The sequence below is a fragment of the Pinus tabuliformis genome, chromosome 3_1 (assembly GCF_031772625.1).
Source record: "Pinus tabuliformis cultivar Carrire ecotype Pingquan chromosome 3_1, CPIR1, whole genome shotgun sequence".
NCBI lineage: Eukaryota > Viridiplantae > Streptophyta > Pinopsida > Pinales > Pinaceae > Pinus > Pinus tabuliformis.
Genome location: NC_142301.1, coordinates 862,476,228 through 862,499,703, shown reverse-complemented (window position 1 = coordinate 862,499,703; position 23,476 = coordinate 862,476,228). Strand labels below are relative to the sequence as shown.

General features: G+C 33.6%; 1 protein-coding gene across 3 annotated transcripts; it reads right to left on the bottom strand.

Annotated features, from left to right (window-relative positions):
- Positions 1-21,060: 21,060 nt before the first annotated feature.
- LOC149190306 (uncharacterized) lies at positions 21,061-22,714 on the bottom strand. Of its 3 annotated transcripts, none has more exons than XM_089412105.1 (3): positions 22,295-22,714; positions 22,065-22,181; positions 21,061-21,592 (listed from the first exon to the last, which is right to left on the bottom strand). In XM_089412105.1, the coding sequence occupies exons 1-3, from the start codon at positions 22,376-22,378 to the stop codon at positions 21,482-21,484; spliced, it is 312 nt and encodes a 103-aa protein (XP_089268231.1). In that variant the 5' UTR covers positions 22,379-22,714; the 3' UTR covers positions 21,061-21,481. The 3 variants fall into 3 exon arrangements, with proteins under 3 accessions (XP_089268231.1, XP_089268232.1, XP_089268233.1); XM_089412106.1 differs by having other exon boundaries at positions 21,061-21,589; XM_089412107.1 differs by having other exon boundaries at positions 21,061-21,644; positions 22,295-22,712.
- Between the last annotated feature and the right edge of the window lie 762 nt (positions 22,715-23,476).

The window sequence follows — 23,476 nt, the reverse complement described above, 5'->3', positions numbered from 1 at the left end:
CTTAGTTAGGCTAGGGTAGGAACAAGATAAGGTATGTTGGGGTAGGCTAGGGTAGGCTAGGTTATGCTAGGGTAGGCTAGGTAGGCTAGGGAAGACTAGGTTATGCTAGGCTAGGTAGGGCAAGGTAGGGTGGGGTAGGCTAGATAGGGTAGGTTATAAAAGCTAGCCTAGGTAAGCTAGGCTAGGTTAGGGCATGCTAGGCTAGGTAGGCTAGACTAGGCTAGGCTAGATAGGGTAGGGTAGGTTAGGGTTGGCTATGTAGGGTAGCGTAGGCTAGGTAGGGTAGGCTAGATTAGGTTAGGGTAGTGTAAGAATTTCCATTGAAGTAATTAAAATTTTTCCCATTTACTTCTTTTAGGCATTTGGACTGGTTTGTGACGCAAGAGGTTTATTAAAAAAAAAAGTCCAAAATAACAAATTCAAAATTTACCATTGGATGAAATAGGTTTATTCAAAGTTTTTTTCGAAAATGACAAATTCAAAATTTACCATTGGATGAAATATTTTAAACTAGAGCTACTAAATAAATATATCAATAAGGATAGTCACTGATATAGCAACTTTACACTAGTTAAGATAGTCACTGACATAGCAACTTTACACTATTTACACTATTTGATTGGAGAGCACTGGGTTTTGTTGAGAATTGATTAAATAATTCTTTTAGCTAACATAAAATCTTTGATCCACTATACATAGGTACCATATCAATAAGGATAGTCACTCACATAGCAACTTTACACTATTTACATTTTTTGATAGGAGAGAACTAGATTTTGTTGAGCATTGATTATATAATTCTTTTAGCTAACATAAAAACTTTTATCCACTATTCATAGGTACCATGGTTTACTGTCATCCATTATAGAGGAGCCTATTTTCCTTTCCCACATATCCTGCTCTCCCTTTGTAGCACATGATGTTTTCTATTTTGATTAAGTTGGGATCCTAGAGAATTCTCAATCCATTGAGGAGTCATCTGGATGGTATCATTGTTACTTTACATGTGTTCTAACATATCTTCACAAGAGAGAATGATTGTTTTCTTGTCACACTTTGTTTCTTGCAGTTCAACACCATAGTGGGTTTTTCTTGATTCATTATTATCTTTAACATGTGATGTTTTCTAGGTGTGTTGAGACCTTGTATATTCAAATAGAGAACAATCATTGGTAACTTAGGATGAGAAGGGAGGTACTTATCATTTAGGTTAATGGCCTATTATCATTCTACTAAGAGTCTTTTGACTTTATTTAGTTTCTATTTTATATATTTTCATATTCCATTGTTCTCCCACGCATTCATTTATCTTACTTTGATATTTGAGAGAGGTCATAATACCTAGTCCTTTAACTTCATTAGATTTTTACGATGACTTAACAAATTTGATATTTCTTCCCAGATATTTCTTTTTTCAGCTACTAGAATTATTGAAATTATATATTTTCCAAGTTATATTCTCCATGATCCAGTAAGGGGGCTACAATGTCAATCTACATCATTTAGGTATCCCTTTCTATTTTATGTGATTCTTCCTTAGACTCTTGAAGTTCCTCTTCCTTCTTCTCAAGTTTTTTTCCTTTTGGAGTTGTGTGGGCTTTATTTTGGTGAAAAATCAGGGCTCTACTCATAGTCCAAGCTTTGCACTAAAATGGAATGTACTCATAGTCCAAGGTTTGGATCCATTCTATATCTAGGCTTCTGTTTATCCTTTTTGCATCAATGCTTTTTATTTTCTTTTCAATTCTGAAATGAGAGTTTTTCTTTTGTAATTTTCATTTATCTTTTTCAATTATTATTATGATAAAGGGTTTTTCTAGGTTCTACTAGTTTTGTCTCATTGTTGTTGCTTGGTTTATTATGGTTTGAAGAGGGGAGTTATTTTATTTTTTTGTGAGGGTTTTAATGTTAACTTTGTAGGTTTTAATCGATCCTTGAAGGTTTTGGCTTTATAGATTAGGAATCCATAACATGTATCATAGCTTTGAGAGTGTTATGGATCCATAAGATTTTGTGCATGGTTTTGTATTGCATATTGAAGATTGTTCATTGCAACTTAGGGATGTTTTACATGGTGAGGGATTCTCATGTGTCTTTTTTATTGTGTAGATTTCCAATGGTTGGCCTTTATAAATGTGCACGATGTGTTATCATCAATGATAAATGCTGTATTATTTTGTATTTTAATTGAGTTTTGCAAATATTGGGTATACGTTATAGTTTTTCCAGATGAATAACTCATTCTATGCAACTGCATTAAATCATTTATAGGTTAATATAGATTTTTCAATTTTTGTATTAAATATAATGCAGAACATATATATTGAATTGTGAGACAATCTTTTTTTCTTATCACATAGATTTCATTTTGTGACTATACTTGTAGGTCGATGGCCATGGATGCCCATATTCCTAGGAGAATCGATAAAGGTAATGTAAGCATTTGCATTGAGGTAATTATTATCTTGCCCATTTTCTAAATTAGGATGGTGGGACATCGACATATGGATGACTGGATCCACATGCATTTTCAATAGGAGCTGCTAGTCTCTTGTTGTATTTCATTAATTTCTTACATGATTGCCCATTCTCTTCATTGAGATTAAAACTGTAATTTCGTTAAAATAAAATATAATAAAAATTAAAGTTTAGATAAGTTAAGTTAATTAGATTGGCTTTTAATCTTTTAAGAGAATTTGGTTAATATATATTTTGAATCATTTTCTTTTTTTTTTACAATTTTTTTCTCCTATATCTTTAATTAAATTAAATATAAAATTTAATAAAAAATAAAGTTTAGACAAATTAAATTAATTAATTTAAATTATCACAGGCAGCAAGGGAAAGAACAAGGTGGATAGAGTTCACTTTGGCAATAGAGGAGAAGGTTTTAGTATAGTCAATGCCTTTAACTTGTGAAAAACCCTTAGCAACAAGACGAGCTTTATGTTTATCAACTTTTCCATTTGGTCCATACTTGGTTCTATAAACCCATTTGCATCCAAAAAGTTTTCGTCCCTTTGGAAGAGGAACAAGATCACGTGTATCATTTGCCAATAATGAACGATATTATTCATTCATAGCTGCATCCCATTCTAGATGGCCTGAGGCTTCTGCAAAGCTGTCATGATCATAATTCGGTGAAGCTTGAGCTATTAGAGAGGAGTCTCTATCGAACTAAGAATGTGTACATCGCTAATCTATAGAATCACCGACAAGAGCACCCACTGCATGCCAAGTAGCATAGACCCATTTTGGAAGATGAGGAGTTGAACGCGGATCTTGAGAAGGTAGGGGAGGATTCTCATCCTCACTCTCATCATCTGAAGAAGAAATATTTTTAGAAGTAGAAGGGATAGAGAGAGGTGGCACATCTATCGAACTAGGCTCATAGGCCGATATATTTTCAGCAAACTTTACATCTCTTCTAATGATAACATTTTTAGACTTAAGTGGAATACGTATATATCCTTCGACATCTTCAGAATATCCAACAAAAATACATTTTTCACTCTTAGGTTCTAAAGCTTTATGTTTCTCGTTTGGAATATGGGCCCATGCTTCACTTCCAAAAACACGAAAGTGACTTAGATATGGTTTAATTAAGCTCCATGCTTCTTCTGGAGTGATATTCTTTAAAACCTTAGTAGGAGTGAGATTTACTATGTAATTTTCACAATTAATTGCTTCTGCCCAAAAATTAAGACTAAGTCCTTTAGATTGAAGCATACAATTAGCTATTTCCTTTAAGGTGTGATTCTTCCTTTCAACTACACCATTTTGTTGTGGAGTATATGGAACAATATGTTGCATTTGAATTCCATTCTCAGTGCAAAAGTTGATGAATTGGTTGCTAACATATTCTCTACCATTATTAGATCTTAGCTTAAGAATTTGATGCACAGATTGTTTTTCAACAAAGGCCTTAATGGCCAAGAACATGTTAAATACTTCACTCTTGAGTTTTAAGAAGTATACCCAAGTGCGTCTGGAGAAATCATCAATGAAATTTAAGAAATACTTGTAGTCAGAGAATGAAGAAACTAGAAGTGGACCACATAAATCACTATGCACAAGCTATAAAGGGGATGAGGCGTGCCAAGAGGCATGTTTTTCAAAACTATCCCGATGATGTGTTTCTAGTACACATCCATAACAAACACCATCTCTAGAAGATACCATTGGAAGACGTGTCACCATATTTTCTTTACATAGATTATGAAGGGAGCGATAGTTTAAGTGACCAAATTGCTCATGCCAAAGTTTGCTCACTTCATGATTATGAGTAACAAATACCGAGGGAGCATTTGATGACCCAAATTTGTTAAACTTATACAACCTTGTAGAATCATCAGCAATGCTAGTAGCTAAAATCTATATAGGATCTCTTAGGTCCTTAATTACAACATTGTGAGGTGAAATTTCAACGATTTTACCTTCACCTAAATGAATTATCTGATATACAAATAGAAGGTTGCAGGATAAGGTTGGAACACATAATACATCATTAAATTGATCATTGTCTAGATGAATAGTTCCAGTCCCTATAATACTAAGATATCTATCATCATTAGCATATATTTTTTTGGTTATACAATCATTTAAAGAAGAAAACATGGCTTTGTTTTTGGCCATGTGATAAGAAGCTCCAGAATCAATGAGCCACTCATGAGAATGAGAAGAAGGATACATTTAGTGCATAACCAGACTGAGATGCTTGACAACAACATGCATAAAGTGTTATTCCTGAAGATGAAGATAAAGTTGAAGAGTGCTCCAAATGGATTTTATGCTTCTTCATTGTTGCTTCCAAGGCTTCCATCTTCTTAAAGCATTTGGATTATATGTGGCCATCTTGATTATAAAAGTGGAAATGTCTATCAGTCTTCTTCCCTTTGTTTTTTATTTTCCTTATCATTTTGTTAAAATGATTTTTCATTTTGAGAATGAAATTGCTTAGGACCATTGTTTGGTTTAAGACCATTCTTTTTAGGATATTGCTTCTTAGGATTCTTTGAATTTGGTTGCTGCTGGGAAGCTAAGGATTTCTTAGAAGAGTTTCCAAGATTAATAAGACCAATATATAAGATCTTTTCTTGTTCTCTTATTAAATAATCACAAAAGGCATCAAAAGAGAGGGACTTGTAGTCTTGTCCTTGAGAAATAAAGGATTCTCTAGTAGAATGGAAGATGGAAACAAACACAGAGTAGGCTGGTCCCAACTTAGTAAGAATGGAATAGATAAGACTACCATCTTCTTTCTTAACCTTAACTCCTTCCAAAAGAAGTCTAAGGGTCTTGAACTTGGAAAAAAAATATTCAATGGAAGAAAAATTATTGGGGTCCAATGTAAGCAACTCATTTTCGAGTTATTGGGGTCCAATGTAAGCAACTAATTTTCGAGTTGATGGGCTCTAATTTCATTTTTAATTCCAAAAACTTTAGTGAGCTATTTCATTGCTTCATTAGGAGTATCAAGTTCTGCGATATGGAATCTAAGGCTTGAAGAAATAGACATCCCTATCAACCCACGTGCTTGATCTTGCCTATTTTCCCATTTAGCTTCCTTATCTTCATCTTGAGGTTTGGTTTCTTGGCCTGAGGCTATTCCGTAAAGACCTTTACTTCTAAGTAAATACACAATGTACGACCACCATTGGAAGTAGTTGGTGCTATAAAGAATAACTTGGCATGGACTTTCCATTTTAATAGGAACTAAAGCTATAGATGTTGAAACTATGTATTCCAATGGAAAGATCTTGAAAAATTAGGTTGATTAAAAAAAATGGCTCTGAAAATGGCTTGTGGATGAAGAAGTTATGACTTTTTTGAAGAAAAGTTGTTGAAGATGTCGACGAAGTGCGTGAATGTGCAGAAATGAATTATAATGTTATATTTAAGCCCCCCCACTTCCAAAATTAATCTAATTAGCTCACTTAAAAAAAAAAACTATGTGACTCACTTTTATAAATAAGTGAAAGTCACTTTTACAATGGTACTCTATGAGCTACCTACTAAATTGTAATTTAAATAAAAGATAAAGAGACTTTAGAATTATAAGTGACTCACTTTTTATAATGGGTGAGAACACTTTTACATAAAGTAACTTTAAAACATAAGTTACATGTGCTTTTTGAAAAAGTAACTCAGCAAAAAGAAAGACTTGAACTCAAGACCTCTAGAAATTTTTAGAAAACAGGAAGGTTTTTTTTTTTTGTCACTGAAGCTTTGGGGTGCATGCTTACCTGAAAAAGCTCTTTTTTTCCTACAAAACAAAAACCACAAAACCCAACACGGGCATACAAAACAAAAAAACAAACCATACAGCTTGAAGTTAGCTTTAGTTGGAAACTAAATATTTTCCTCAATGTTTCTGATTTTCCGAGATCACACGGAGGTGTGGCGAAAAAGAACATATGCATTAGAAAAATCCTTCCTTTCTGTTTCTGATTTTCCCAGATCGTACAGAGTTGTGGAGCAAAGAACATACACAGAAATGAAAGGTATAAATCTGGTAATAAAAACAGAGAGCTAAATAAACTGAAATAAACAGAGAGATGAATAGCTAGAACTGCAAATAAAGATTGTTTACCTCCAGAGCTTAAAAATGACATAGATAAGGCTACTGGAAACCTTTTCGCATGAAACAAAAGGGGTTCCACATTGGAATAGATGTTCCTAACATAATAGAGCAATCCTCTCATCCTGAAAGCAGTCAGAAATAATAGATCTAGGAAATGATAGTCAGATGCAGTTGTACCGGCTTCAGATTTGGATCACCAATGGATGCGGCTGTCAAATAGATCTGATACCATGTAGGACTTTAAAATATAATTTCCTCAGACAAAACACCGAAGGACACCACTCACAAATAGATCACAGATCAATACACTATTATTCTTGATGTGGTTAAAACCCTCAAAGGGGGAAACAGTCCACAATTTGAGCCAACACAAAACTTCAGGAAATTTATTAATAAAAGAATGAAAGTTTACATAATCTTCTCTCATGAACGGTTACCCTACAAATGACCCTCCATGCTCTTTAAATAGAGATCATGGACTAATTAGGTGTTAAGCCACAGATCAAGTGTTGGTAATACTGAGGAGAGAATGAACCGTCGGATCACTTCATGTCTAGAATGTATCATGACCGTCAGATTATAAGTTACAAAAGTACATAGTAAAGCAACATACTTTACCTAACTCTACACTAGACCAAGTTATACTTAACTATTTCCTATGTGTCGGAATATACTTAACTAATTAAGTAGTTAGGGATGTCGATGGTGATTGGGATATCATTGTTGACTATCTTGAATTGTGATTTTGGCTACATATCCCTTCTAATGCCAAGGTAGTGTCATGGTGGGACTATCAAATCACAATATTGGGAATCACAACTGTGAAACTTGAAAACTAGGAGGAAGCCTTTGCACATCCAGATTTCTACAGGGAAGACCAGAAAGTGAACTAGATCATTACGGTTAGGGGTCAACCCCACATAAACCATGTCACTGAAGTCCATTTGCTAGGCTACATATTTTCAACATGACAGTTGGACCATAGGCATTACCGGGTATCTCTATCCTCAAATCTTCGTCCATCATTCTTATGGGTCATCCACAAACCTACGATTATGGATCGACCACACGAAACCCTTTCCATCAGAGTCCATTTCCTAGGCCACACATTGTAAGTATCATAATTGGCTCATAATCATTACAAGGTATCTCTATCCTCGTATCTTCATTCATCATGATTATGGGTCATCTGCAAACTTGAAGTCACGGGTCAACCACATAAAACTGTTCTGTTCATTGGATCATGTCCAACAAAATTTTCTGAGGGGGGAAATTTACGCAATCGGGACCATTGCTTCTTAATGAGGGAGGAATAATCTAAATGGAAAGTTGCATCCACCCATGGTAGTTACCCACGGTATCTTCTCATGGTAATTACCCATGGTATCTACTCATTGTAATTGCCCATGTATTATAACTAAAAAGGCTATAAATTTGGGCCTCACTTTGTGAAAGGGTAGATTGGTCCATGCAATGTAGCTAGAACAATTTTCCTTATTTTAATAAAATTGTTCTTTATGCATTTTTATCTTCTCTTTCGGCATTTATAGCTCTCGACTCCCCACATCCGGATAATTTGGATATTTTAACCCATTTGTGTTTAGCTTCCTATACAAGCATCATTAAGATAATTGAATATAGTTAAATATCAATGGAGATTGAAGGCTCACATTTTACAATGTGTTTACATAGACACAAATATTTCTAAATCTATCTTGACGCATTTCTTGAGATGAGGCATAGATTGACCCGTCATAAAAATTCCCTCCCTTGAATATTAACCACTACAAAAGTGTGGATACTAAGCCCACCTCAATACAATGGATGATTCCCTCCCTTCAATTACAACTACTACAAAATTATGGATACCAAGCCCAACTAAATACAATGGCTAAATTGACCTATAAAGATTTCACAATAGAAAAAATGTAGAATTTAGACCAATCTACCATGATTTCATATTGACCTCACTGTTTAGTCAATTTAGTGTTCCTAAATTGATGTCATTAATTGTCAACCCGGGGCTCGTAAGCTGATGAAGTGAAGGTGTACTATATGTACTTAAGCAACCTCTTAGAGCTTTTTGTCGTTTGGGGTGTTGTTTGTGGTTAATTTATCTTCCTAAGATGGAGTGATGATTATAAACAGATGAGTGAAAGTGTGTGTAAGGTGAATTCTAGATGAGTGAGAGTGTGTGATTGGTGGTTTCTAACTACTTGCTGAATTTGTAAAGGAAAAGAACTTAAAAGAAATAAATAACTTGAAATGAATTGAAAGCAAAGAACCACTTTCTAATGGCATTAGTCACTACTCATGTTGCTGCAATTAAAAGAAATAAGAAAATCACTTCAAAGACCAATGATAATGTTTATCTCTTCCTAACTCTCTGCTTCTATCACATAGTACTGTGTAAAACACGATTAGGAAGTAGCTAAAGACAAGTCTAAGAAATGATAAAAACTCTAAATGACAAATTATAACACTACTATGCCTTTTTCCATCATACTGCTTCCTACATACATGGTTATGTGTAACAAGTGGAAAAAGAGTTAGTGCTACAAGCCAAGACTACTTCAAAACAAGCTGCAGTTCATTAGTATTCTGCTCTCTTAAAGATAAACAATTCATGATAAAGAGACCATAAATCAGTTAGCATACAACTTGTAAAACTAAACTAAAAGCTAACTAGAAAACAGAGTAAAAGGGCAGCACTATGAATAAGACAACTGCAACTACCACTAGATATAAAGCAAATACACAACACACACACAATCCCGGGTTAAAAACCTACAGAGAAACAAATCTGATAAGTCAAAATAAAGGTTGTAAATGAAATAACAATGAAAAGAAATCAAGCTGTACATAATTCAAGAAAAGGAAATGCTGAATGTAAAATAAGGAAATTGCAGAAATATAAACATGAAATACTATACAAGGGCAGTCATGAACGGGGGCCCTCCATCCATACAACCCACAGAATACTCAGATACTTGAAAACTTCAAAACAACACTGTTTCTATTACTCCATATGTAGAAATACACAGTCAAGAGTGCTAGAACAGCACTATAAAAACAGAGTCTAGAAATGCACTAAAATTATTCAAGTTCATAAACTACAGCAGCCAAAAAGTAACATTAAGCGTACGCAGACGCAAGTTTTTATAGGCATCTAAAAGATGGCCTAATGCATAAAGCTAAAACTGAAAAATAAACTAACTGTCATGCGTAATTAAGGTTCAATAACACGTCATAAGCCTCGTGGATGAGCTGGAGGTTCTGGTCGTTATGGGCATTGAATCCAGAGTTGGATTATGTCCCCCACAGCCTGCGTAAGACGGAAAAATCACCGTTTGAACTGACGTGACCCAACAGCTTACGCATCACCGTTAAGCTGCCTTTGTTGACCGTAACTTGACCCTCGTTGACCAGAGGTACAAATGAGGAAAATGATCCTTTAAGGTTGCCTTGTTCAATTCTCGATAATCAATGCAAACTCTCCATTTACCATTGTTTTTGGGTACTATAACCAAGGAGAAACCCATTGGCTATCTGAAATGGGGTAAATGAAGTTTACCTTGAGCAATTTCTGAAGTTCTTCTTTCACGATTTCCCTAAGGTTTGGATTCATCCGCCTCTGTGGTTGCCTAATATGTCTGCTATTTTCTTCAATATAGATGTGATGAATACAAGTCTTAGGATCGATTCCTTTCATGTTAGTGTATTCCCATGCAAATGCTGTAGAATGCTTTTGCAAAAGTTTGGTTAACTCTTCTTGTTGTGATCTTTCCAAGTTTCTGTTAATGTTCAAAGTTTTTCCTGGAAGGATTTCAACTGTAGAACTACCAAACTCTTCCATTGAGAAGAGAGACATCTGTCTAGAGGAGAGATATTCAATGTTTGCATCTATCTGAAAGTGTGCAGAGTCATATTCTAAAGGTACTTCAAAATTTTCTAATGTATTTAGAATTTGACTGTCTTCACTAATCTCAGAGATGGTTAAAACAAGTTGTATAGTATCTTCATCCTCTACCCATTCATCTTCTCCTATTTCTGTTATAGCTTTTGCTGGGGGATACAAGTTGAATTTCTTGGTGGAATTACCATCTGATATATGCATGTCCCCAGACCTACAACTGATGAAAGCATCAACTGTTGCTAGCCAAGGTCTTCCTAAGATAAGAGGATGTCCTCCTAGATTGTTCTTGGGAGTTAAAATCATAAAATCAACTAGATATTCCCAAGAATCTAGAGAGACTGGAATGTCTTCCAATACACCATCAGGTTTAATGATTGATCTATCTGCAAGTTGCAGTAAAGTAGGTGTAAAGAGAAGGTTAGGAAGCTTTAATTGATCCATGGTCTGTCTACTCATGATGTTGATAGCGGCTCCTAAGTCAATCAAAGTATTTGGGATTTCAACCCCATTAATATGAGTTTTGACAATAGGACTACCGGGATCCACATACTTTTACATGGTAATCTTACCCATCATAATGTCTGCAATTTTTCCAACTAGATGTATCCTTTTGGTATCTCTGGTTCTTTTTGCTGTTTTCTTCAAACTCAACTCCTTTATTGTCTTTGCTAGAATGGGAATTTCTTTAATGGATTGTAACAAGGGGATCTTGATACAGACATTCTTCAATTCATCTAGAAAACTATAGTTAGGCAACCAAATTTGCTTTTCCATTCCTTTGTCAATTTGTAATCTTTCAGGAAAAGGAGGTGTAGCTAAAGATGTAGGTTGCTCAACTATGGGAGTTGTGGAGGTTGATTCTTTTTCTTTTTCTTTTTCGATATTTTGGTTTTGAAGTGATACTTCAGAACCTTTATTGACTTTGAGAGATTCTTCCTCAGAAATGCTTGGTTGTTGAACACTTGTGGAAGGTTGATCTAGGATTCTACCTGATCTGAGTTGTACTTCATTGAGAGGAACAACCATATAGGTAGGGAATGGTTGACCTTCCATCATGTAAGCATTTTGAGGGTTCCTATTATTTGGATTTGGTAATGGCTGAGAGGGAAGTTGATTTGACTTCTGCTGGGATTGAAGCGAGAGTTGAGAATTTTGATTTTGTGGAGGAGGTTGTTGTTGTTGAGGGTATGGAAATGATAATTGTTGACCTTGATTTGGAAGTTGTGGGGCTTGCTGATTCTGAAATGATGGAGGATATTGATAGAATTGAGCAAGTCTCCCATAAGGATTTTGCATGCTTTGTATCCATGCTTGAAAAGCATTTTGAGGTTGAGGCCAAGATTGTTGCCAAGGATTCCAATTTGGTTGGGGTTGAAAATTCATAGAGTTGTTAAACCCCTGATTTTGCTGCCCTTGCCAAGGTCTCCTTGCAACAAAACAGAGAGATTCAAGTGTGTTTGGATCCTCTTGAAAGACTGCTTTGAGGCCAGGAATTGAAGGACAATCCTTGGTCTCATGAGTTTCTGAGCAAATTACACATGTTTCTACAACGTGTGCATCTAAGGGACATTCCCTTAAAGCATGTTTCTTTCTACATTTCGGGCAAAAGATAGCCAAAGCCTCAGCTTCTGCTTTTTGTTTATTGTGAATCTTAAGGGTATCTAGTTGTTCACTAAGACTCCCTAAGATGTCAGTTTTAAATTCATCAAGCATATTGTCGATTTCAGCCCTACTGACTGATCCTGTTGCAGATTTATTTGCTCTAAGGAGAGAGGGATCTCTAGGCCCTTTTTGAGTTTTTGATTTGCCCCTTGAGAGATGGATACAGAGTTCTGCTATATCATTGAGTGAAAGTTGAGAAATATCCCCTTTCCCCATCATGTTTAAGATATCTATCCATTCATCCCTAATGGCTTTTAATAAGAGGGCTTTTAAGGTCTCTTCATCTAAGGTACTCATTTTTGCTCTTTTCAAGTTATATTGAAATCTTTCAAGCAAGTCTTCCAAACTTTCATCTTCTCTTTGGATCATTTTAAATACCTCATCTTTGTGACTAGTAGGCGTACAATAGTCCTGATACCTATCCAAAAAGGTTTGTTTCATTTCATCCCAAGTCCTAATGGATTGAGTAAGTAACCCCATGAACCATTTCAAAGCTTGATCTTTTAATGTTGAGGGGAACAGTTTGAGTTTCTGAGTATCATCCAGATAGTCATAAGTTCGACACACAACTTCAAATTCAAACAAGAATGTTTCAGGGTCCTCAGTTCTTAACCCATGGAAATTTGGGAGGACAGATGGCGATATGTTTTTCATAGTGGCTCAGGAATCCTCATTAACAATGGGAAACCCAAATGAATTATCCCCATCTCTATTTCCTCCTCCAAAGGGACCTCTACCACCTCCATTATTATTGTTTCCTCCTCCTCCTCTACCTCTACCACCTCTTTCTTCCTCTGCCATGATGGTTCTCCTAGGGATTTCAAAATCCTCTGGTTCCTCTACAAAGGGTGAATGAGAAGAGATTTCTCCTTCCTCTTCAGGTGATTCTACTTCCTCAATTACAATTGGTCTTTCTGTAGGAGAAAGAGAAGAGTCTCTTCCTAGTTCAAACTCAATAGAAGGTGTAGGAGAGTCAACTCTTGGCTCTTGAATTCCAGGAATTCTAGGACTAGGAGTGCTGGTTGGAGATAAGGGTGGTGTCTCTTGTCTATCCCTTGAAGCAGATGGACTTGTAAAAATTGAACTTCGAGCTCTAGCTAAAAACCTTCCTCTAGAATCTCTAGCTCTATGCATGTCATTTTTTATTTTATTTTGTCTTCAAGTCAAGTTAATAGTTCTTTTTCTGATCTTCCAGGTCACTCTAGGTGCAAGAAGAGAGCATACTCAAGAAACTACCAAATCAATAACTTTCTCTTTTCTGATCCTCCAGATCACCTTGAAGTGCAAGAGGAGAGCATACTTTGATAGGTTATCAACTTCTTTCCTTGAAATTTTTATGTTTTTTTCTAAGAATATGGCTACTTAATTTCACTTCCCCGGCAACGGCGCCAAAATGTTTAGTCAATTTAGTGTTCCTAAATTGATGTCATTAATTGTCAACCCGGGGCTCGTAAGCTGATGAAGTGAAGGTGTACTATATGTACTTAAGCAACCTCTTAGAGCTTTTTGTCATTTGGGGTGTTGTTTGTGGTTAATTTATCTTCCTAAGATGGAGTGATGATTATAAACAGATGAGTGAAAGTGTGTGTAAGGTGAATTCTAGATGAGTGAGAGTGTGTGATTGGTGGTTTCTAACTACTTGCTGAATTTGTAAAGGAAAAGAACTTAAAAGAAATAAATAACTTGAAATGAATTGAAAGCAAAGAACCACTTTCTAATGGCATTAGTCACTACTCATGTTGCTGCAATTAAAAGAAATAAGAAAATCACTTCAAAGACCAATGATAATGTTTATCTCTTCCTAACTCTCTGCTTCTATCACATAGTACTGTGTAAAACACGATTAGGAAGTAGCTAAAGACAAGTCTAAGAAATGATAAAAACTCTAAAGGACAAATTATAACACTACTATGCCTTTTTCCATCATACTGCTTCCTACATACATGGTTATGTGTAACAAGTGGAAAAAGAGTTAGTGCTACAAGCCAAGAATACTTCAAAACAAGCTGCAGTTCATTAGTATTCTGCTCTCTTAAAGATAAACAATTCATGATAAAGAGACCATAAATCAGTTAGCATACAACTTGTAAAACTAAACTAAAAGCTAACTAGAAAACAGAGTAAAAGGGCAGCACTATGAATAAGACAACTGCAACTACCACTAGATATAAAGCAAATACACAACACACACACAATCCCGGGTTAAAAACCTGCAGAGAAACAAATCTGATCAGTCAAAATAAAGGCTGTAAATGAAATAGCAATGAAAAGAAATCAAGCTGTACATAATTCAAGAAAAGGAAATGCTGAATGTAAAATAAGGAAATTGCAGAAATATAAACATGAAATACTATACAAGGGCAGTCATGAATGGGGGCCCTCCATCCATACAACCCACAGAATACTCAGATACTTGAAAACTTCAAAACGGCACTGTTTCTATTACTCTATATGCAGAAATACACAGTCAAGAGTGCTAGAACAGCACTATAAAAACAGAGTCTAGAAATGCACTAAAATTATATCAAGTTCATAAACTACAGCAGCCAAAAAGTAACATTAAGCGTACGCAGACGCAAATTTTTATAGGCATCTGAAAGATGGCCTAATGCGTAAAGCTAAAACTGAAAAATAAACTAACTGTCATGCGTAATTAAGGTTCAATAACACGTCATAAGCCTCGTGGATGAGCTGGAGGTTCTGGTCGTTATGGGCATTGAATCCAGAGTTGGATTATGTCCCCCACAGCCTGCGTAAGATGGACAAATCACCGTTTGAACTGACGTGAGCCAACAGCTTACGCATCACCGTTAAGCTGCCTTTGTTGATCGTAACTTGACCCTCGTTGACCGGAGGTACAGATGACGTGGCTGGCTGAACCAATAGCATAGGAACCTCGAGCACCTTGATTCCTAAGTGCCCATGTGGCTCGTTTGGCAAAATGACATGTGGAACCTTGAGATTAACAAAAAGGCTGCGGAATCATCAGATGGCTGTGGAATCGCTGAATGGCTGCGGAATTGCCAGTCAGCTGCGGAATCTCTGCAAATATGTCAAAATCTAAACAAAACAGTCACACATTAGCAAAGCTCACTTGATCATGCTTAATGACATCTAATGTAATGATCTGGGTAGGTTTACCATGAAAATGAGGCAAAAGAGAGGGGTAAATGATGAAAAACAATAGGTAATAATGGATGATGAGGTGTAAGTTAGAGGCTCTACACTCACATGAGTAGTTTCAATTTCAATGGATGGCAAGTAAATCAACATCAATCTACCAAATGCATCAATTTAGCTCAAGTGGAAGTTTTTTGGTAAGAGAAATTCAAAACTAACCCACATGTTCTACCCTAGTAATAGTGATTGTATAAAAAATTGTTTAGTACCATCACTCATGAAACAATCATCAATATAATCCTTAGTTACATTAGCATGGGCACAAAATTATATATATATATATATATATATATATATATATATATATATATATATATATATATATATATATATATATATAAACAAGTCACATCTCAATAATCGATTATGACACTTTTTTAATTATAAATTTCACACTCTTAAAAGAAAATACTTACAATACCATGATATATTTCAAATAAAATCTATAAATCTTTGTAGTAGGTGACAATCCTAGTACAATAATGGGTATCCTAAAATTATATAAGCAACGAAGTACATATTTAAAAAAATACCATAACACATTTATAAGTAATTAGTTATGAGATTTTATTATAAATTAATCCCATAAAAGAATAAAAAATAAAAATGCATCCAAACCTTGCATAAATATAGCAAAGATTTGCATTTTCATGATGTCAATATTTCCCAATTTTTAAACATTATAAGTTTAGAAAAAAAAAGAAAGAGAAAAGTACACTCATGCACTACTATATTAGGAGCCCACCATATACCCTAAACCAAATCCTCCATGTTACATGTAGACGAACTTAATATCATATGATTTTGAGAAAAATATAAACATGTAAATCGAGATGATTAGTATATATATACATTTGTATTTTCATGATGTTAAATATATTTCACGTTTTTAAAATGTTATAAGTTAAAAACATAAAACAAAAAGATACACTCAAACACTAATATATTAGGAGCTCACTATATATTTTAAAATAAATTTCCCATGTTACATGTAGATGTACTTAATACTATATGATCTTGGGCAAAATATAAACATATATATAATTGTATATGTATTCACTTTTAATAAATAAATAAATAATAATATCTAATAAAATTTGTAAAATATAGTATTGTACTAAATATTGAAAAAATAAACACTAAAAAAAGATAAAATGTAATTAAATTTAAAAATAATCAACGAAATTCAAAATTAATAGATATTGCATCATATTTGTTCTCAAAGAAAAAATCAATAAAAATAATTAAATGCTTAAAAATAAAATTATTAATTTGTAACTTAGTACCCAAATAATTTGAAAAAAAGACGAAAAAAATATAAAATGATATAATTAAATGTAAAAACAAATATGAAAAATAAATCACTAAACATAATCAAAAGCAAATATCAAACACTAAATTAGAGTTAAACATGTTAAATAAAAAAACTCAGATTAAGACACATACATACCTGGAGTTGCAACAATATGTTCAAAGATAAAATGACATTCGAACGACCATCACATGCCTCGAGGTTGAATTCATACTTATTTATTTGTTCTTCACGGCCTCCCATAAGAATAGAGGAAATTTAAGTCAAATCCTAAAAGGCGAATAGAAGTAAGTCAAGTCCAAACCATCCAAGGCAAAGGGATCCCGCTGAAATTGCAGAAAAATTAAATCAAGAACTCATATATGAATTCATGGAGAGATATAACAATATATAAAAAAACACACACAGCTGATTTCTAAATCAATGGAAGTCTCTAGTATATACATACACATTATATATGGAAAATTCATTTCCATGACTCAAAATATGCTGGGGTTGGAAAAAGAGAAACTAGGGAGGAGAATAGTATAGAATAACATAGAGACAAAGGTAAACATCTCAACTAATATCAAAACCATATTTCAAACCCTCTAACCAAGTCAAGCAGGTTATTCAAATGATGTGGAGTTCGGAGATTGAAAAACACAATTAATTGGAGTTGCAGCAAAATATTCAAAGATGAAAAAGCGCTTGAACGACAGAGCAGCCATCGGCGCATGCAGAGACTTTGATAATTCTCATGTATTCGCGTTTAGTTTGAATGCTATGGCAGTCAAGGAATTGGGTTTAAAGCAGAGTTCGAATAAAGCCAGAAAGCAAACCCAAATCGTCAAGTCCAAATCCTGCAATGATAGAATACCTTAATGAAGAAATGCACAAAGAGATGAAAAAGGCACATAAATTAACGGAAGCCTGCAATACATACATACCATCTTTTAAAATAAAAACCCCAAGGAGAATAGAGGAAATTCAAGCCCCAAGGTGAACAGGAAAGCTAAGAAACTCTGAAATTAATTCACACGCAGAAAGAAAAAGACAGATATGATCTCTAAATTAAAAGAAACCATTATATAGGAAACATTCATATCCACGAAATTGTCTAATATTGATATGGATCGAATTGTGAAATATTGATATGCATGGAATTGTCAAATTGGGAAAAGAAACGACGTTCACAATTGCAAAAGTAAATGCTGAAAAAATATATCGAAAGCTTGTATCTGAAATAGATTTTTCTACAACGATTATTCCATGATTAGTGAGATGAAGCAACAAAGTTCGCAGCACTTGCAGAACCCACAAAGTGCAACCACAAACACAAAAATCTGCCAAAAGATGGTACAAGCTGCTCATTCACTTCTGCAAGACATTAAAATTTAATATGAGTTATATTTGCTGGAATTCAAATCGATAATTATTGGATTCTTCCAGACCAATAATTAAAAACGAAAGTAAATGCATGCAAACCAAGCCCGTCAATAGAATTTAAAAAAAGCGCTAAGAATTCATTGAGAAAGAAGTTTCCGGGATAATAATGATACTGGGTACATAGCAGCCATCGGCTTATGCAGAGCCTTTGATAACTCTCTGTATTCGCGTTTTGTTTGAGTGCTTTGATGGTCAAGCATTTGGATTTAATGCAGAATTCGAATAAGCAAGCGGGTTTTCATTTCTGCGAGACATTAAAATCCAATTCTCTTTCCATCCAGCGTTCTCTGTTTCTCCCAAATCGAATTCTCTAATACTCGCAGACACAAAACAAAACCAAATTTAAATCTGAGACATAAATAAAAACCAAATTTAAATCGGACTTGGACACCCAAGCAGAGAGACACAAATAGGAAGCGTTTCCAACAAAACATATATATAGACATTTACCTAGATGGATCATATATATATAGCATAGAGACACAGATAAAAAGCGTTTCCAACAAAATCATAGATGGATCATATATATATAGGAGAGAGACAATGTTTGATGTTTCATTTTGTGGACTTCCTTGAGTTCTCCCAAAATAGAAGTGATCAACGGTTATTTTGTATGTTCTTTTAAGTCACGATCTCTCGTGCTTTTTCTATTTTCATTTTAAATTTTAAAATAATTTTCTATTTTCATTTTAAATTTTAAAATAATTGCAACAACGGTCTTTCAGTTAATGGATTTAACTGAAAGACGCTTTAGTTTCTATTTTCATTTTAAATTTCAAAATAATTACAACAAAGGTGTTCAGTTATTAGATTTCAGTCCCAATCTCAATATGTTCTTTCTTTTTCATCAACGGTTAAGATTATATCGCTTTTATCTCAGAATCATTAAACGCTTTTGTCCCATCAATGCTACAGTGAGTGGACGCTCTTCAGTGGATGATCATGTTTTTTTTCAACGGTCAAGTTTATGATGGGTTTAGTATACCATCATCAAGACGTTGTCTTACGATATTATTATTTGTTTCGTTAATTCAAAATTTATTTTAAATTTTGGTTTTGATTTTATATTTTATTATATTTTTTAATTTTGATTTTTATTTTTTTGGGCATCCCTTTTAAAATTTCTAAGTTTTTGCTATTTTATTTTTAAACATTATTATGGCAATTTATTTTATGGAAAGTTAAATGATTCTATGACAGTTTTTACTATTTTCATTTTAAATTTAATTAACATTTATGCTTAGTTACCATCCTGGAAAGTATTTGTGTTTTTTCTATTTTGATTTTAGGTTCCATTATCTTCATTTTTAACATATATTATCTAAAAAATTCTATTTATCTATTTTTTTTGGGTGCCACAGTTGTTTCAACGTTTCTGTTATTTTGATTTAAATTGTTTATTATATTTAGGGATTTCAAATTCTTATTATACTTAGGGTTGGATGAATTGTTGATATTGACCATCGATTCATTATGTTTAATATATATTCTCAACGGTTCACTTTGTATGTGCTTTTCAGTTACCATCTCTCTCGTCATTTTTCTCTTTAGTTTTTAAAGTTTAAAAAAGTTGCAAGAGCTCTCCATCAATGACTTAGTTAATGGATTTCGATCACGATCACTAGATGTCTTAAGGCTTTTCACTCATGATCATTAAACTCTTTGGTCCTTAAAAGTTTCAGTTAATGTATTTTTTTAGTCAACATTAGTGGATGCTTTTTTTTAGTCAACATTAGTGGATGCCCCTTTTTTTTTCTTTTTTCAGATATCGATTGTCACATTTGCAGTGCTTTTCAAATACCATCATTATGACGTTTTTCAGTTTATTTATGCTTTTTTTTTGTTTTAATTCAAAATTTCATCAACATATTTTCAGTATGACGTTTTTCTGTTTATTTATGCTTTTGTTTTTCGTTTTAATTCAAAATTTCATCAACATATTTTCAGTCACCATCATTAAATATTTTTTCCTCTATTTTGAATTTAAATTTCATTAACATTAACCCTAGTCGACCACCATTCTCAAACATTCTTATGCTTTCTCTATTTTGATTTTAGATTTCATTAACATCATTCTTAAAAATTATTTAAACTGTTCTACTTATGACAAAAACCTTTTGAGGATTAATTTTTTGTTGTTATTTTCATTTCAAATGTTATTCTCATTTTTAACATTATTTATACATAAATGAGTTGATGATATATACAATCAAATTATGATGGAGTTGGATTTTGTGAAGATTTCAAATATCATATGCCAAGAGTTGTTGAATTTGTTAATTTTACATACATATATTTATTTATTTTTATATTTATTTATAATAATGTTTATTTTATATATTACTATTTTTCACAAAATTATATAATATTTAATCATTTTTTGAATTTGTATGGTAATTTTTTTATTTGTTTTAAGCTTGATATATGGAGATTTGAACCTTCAATTTTATTCCTTACACAAAATTTTATAATATATTCATCCATAAATAAGCACACAGCTGATTTATGTTGTAATTTTATTTAATATTGATGATAAATTATTAATGTGATAGTTCATTTTTCTTTATAGCATAGTCTAGCTAAAAAACTCACAAATTAGTCCAAAAATAATGAGAATTACGTCAAGATTATAACAAAATCGAGAAGTTTATTTATTTTTTTTAATTTGGATTAGAAATATCAAATATCAAAATTATGGGTACCCAAGGGTTCTTGATGATATTGAATCTATACACTCCGACATTACGATTTAGAAAATGAACTTCGAAAGAAATATATATAGCCATTTACAAAATGAACTTCGAAAGAGATATATATAGCCATTTACCAAGTTAATTGAACGGCTTGTATCATCTGGAACTGTACACCGATATATGAATTTCTGGTTTGAACGTTTGATCAGCCCATCTGGAACATTCCACCGTATATACGTATTTCCGGTGGGGTTTGAACGTTGGAGGAGCGTAATACAAACACAAGTGGCATTATGGAGTGTAAGACGCTTCTTTATTGTCAGATAATATAACAAACTTGCCTCTGACAAAAGCACGCCCACTACTTGGCATCTACATTCAAATAAATGAACTTCGAAAGAGATATATATAGCCATTTACCAAGTTGGTTGAACGGCTTGTATCACCTGGAACCGTACACCGGATACCTGAATTTCAGGTTTGAACGTTGGATCAACCCATCTGGAACATTCCACCGTATATACGTATTTCCGGTGTGGATTGAACGTTGGAGGAGCGCAATACAGACACACGTGGCATTATGAGTGTCAGATGCTTCTTTATTGTCAGATAATATAACAAACTTGCCTCTGACAAATACACGCCCACGACTTGGCATCTACATTCAAATTGGTTTGAACGTTTGATCAACTCCAAGCGCCCACTACTTAGCATACCTTATCTGTCACACACTGGTGGCATCTGCGAATTCCATGTTTGTACAAGCGTTGGGTTTGACAGCTGCCTTTAGAAGTTTCTCGTTCAGCTTCACAAATCTTCTGTGCACAGCCTTAGGATCAATCCTCGTTACAAACAGATAATATGAAAGCCCTAGAGCAGAGAAGAAAACGAAGACCATGGTTCACGCGTAATGTCAGGGAGCAATGAAGGATAGTATTCAAGTAATTGAAATTAGTATTAGAGGTCGGCTGGTTGAAATTAGTATCAAGAAGTCAATGGATTTTACGCTAATATGGAAAAATGAGTTTATACTTGTTCTGGAAGCTGAACCTAAGCGAGACTGGAAAAATGATTTTATACTTGTTCTTGCAACCAACACAAATTTGAAAGCCAAGACATAAATGAAACCTAGATCGAACAAGATAAACTAATTATCAAAATCAACTAAACTAAGGTGAAGGCGAGGGAGGTTAAACTAGTTAAAGAAAATGAAATAGAGAATTTATGAGAAGAACAAATTACATTAAATTTAATTTAAATAAACACAGAGGAAGGAAATAAACAGAGTACCTGAAACCAATTTTGAATAGGCAAAGAGAATAGCACAAGGAGAAAGAGGGTTTGTGTAGCAGCAGTAACAAGAGCGCATTGTAATATAACAACTCTCCCCGTAGCGGTTGGTTGTTCCTGTACATAAAATGATAAATGAATTTACTTTGATATATACATTCAAAGGGACAGAGCGCATATCTAAATCAATAACCGAATCAAGAAATAGCAGAGGATCTTCTGGAACAGACCAAATCAATCGTGCTCGATCCATTGGATGTAGCAGAGGATCTTCTGGAACAGAAAGAGATTTCATAAAAATCCATTGTGCTCATCGACAGAAAGTCGAGAATTCATAAAAATCCATTGTGCTCATCGACAGAAAGTCGAGAGTTCATCAAAATTGCATCCAACAGAGGATCTATTCTGTCGAGAATTCATCAAAATTGCATCCAACAGAGGATTCTCTGAAACGGACTAGAGGTCCAAATCCATTGTCATTCTCTTCTGGCAACATACAAATTTTGGACATTAAATTTTAACTATAAAGTCTCTCTCCACAAACACACAAGAACCAGACACCCAAATGGAGGCTCTTCCCAGAAAACATATCACAAACGAAATTTAAAATTTATAGGTGCTTCCGCCTCGTTTTACTTTAACCTAAAATAGATGAATGATATGCCTGATTCTCTATAAATGATATGCCTGATTCTCTGTACCTCTTCCGCTTTCTTCGCTTTTTACACATCAGCGGATATTTCGGCTTTGATCAGCGGATATTTCGGCTTTCTTTGCTTTTTAAAGATCAGCGTATATTTCGGCTTTCTTTGGCTTTTTACAAATCACGCGTTTCCGACCAACTCATGCATGATAGTTATTTCTATTTTACGGAGGTCTATAGTCCCACTACCACTCGCACTCCCAATTCTTCCAACGGAAAACTTTTTCAGCCAAACTCATTTTTATTATAAATTAATTAATTGATGTGGTGGTTAATTATTTCAAAAAAAACTTACTATTTGTGTTTGTGTTCATGTCGTTTTCTAATTCAAGAAAATTAGGTAACGTTCAACATCCTTCACATTTTTATTTTGGAGTTTTTTTGTTTTCTAATTATTATTATTAATATGGTTTTCTAAGATTTTTAAAACACTATAAGTAAAAAGTAACAATTTAAAAATTAAAATACATTTCCAAAATAACAATTTATAAATTAAAATATATTTTAAAAATATGTATGGAAATGTTAAAACAAAAAATCAGATAATATAAAAATTTAATAAAGTTTTATATATTAGAAGAATATCTTTAATTTAAAATAAGAGAAAAATACATGATAATTTCGTTTGTATTTCATACACAGCCGTTAAAAAGTTGAACGATAAGGTTTACATAATTTTATAATAACATTTTATGTTCTACGGACAAAA

What these genes read in the sequence shown, in the direction of transcription:
- LOC149190306 (XM_089412105.1), bottom strand. Translation starts at nt 22,378, where the DNA reads ATGAGCACAATGGATTTTTATGAAATCTCTTTCTGTTCCAGAAGATCC. An exon ending in GATCGAGCACGATTGATTTG is followed by an intron (nt 22,182 to 22,294) that starts GTCTGTTCCAGA and finishes TTTTATGTACAG; the next exon opens with GAACAACCAACCGCTACGGG. An exon ending in CTATTCAAAATTGGTTTCAG is followed by an intron (nt 21,593 to 22,064) that starts GTACTCTGTTTA and finishes GGCTGTGCACAG; the next exon opens with AAGATTTGTGAAGCTGAACG.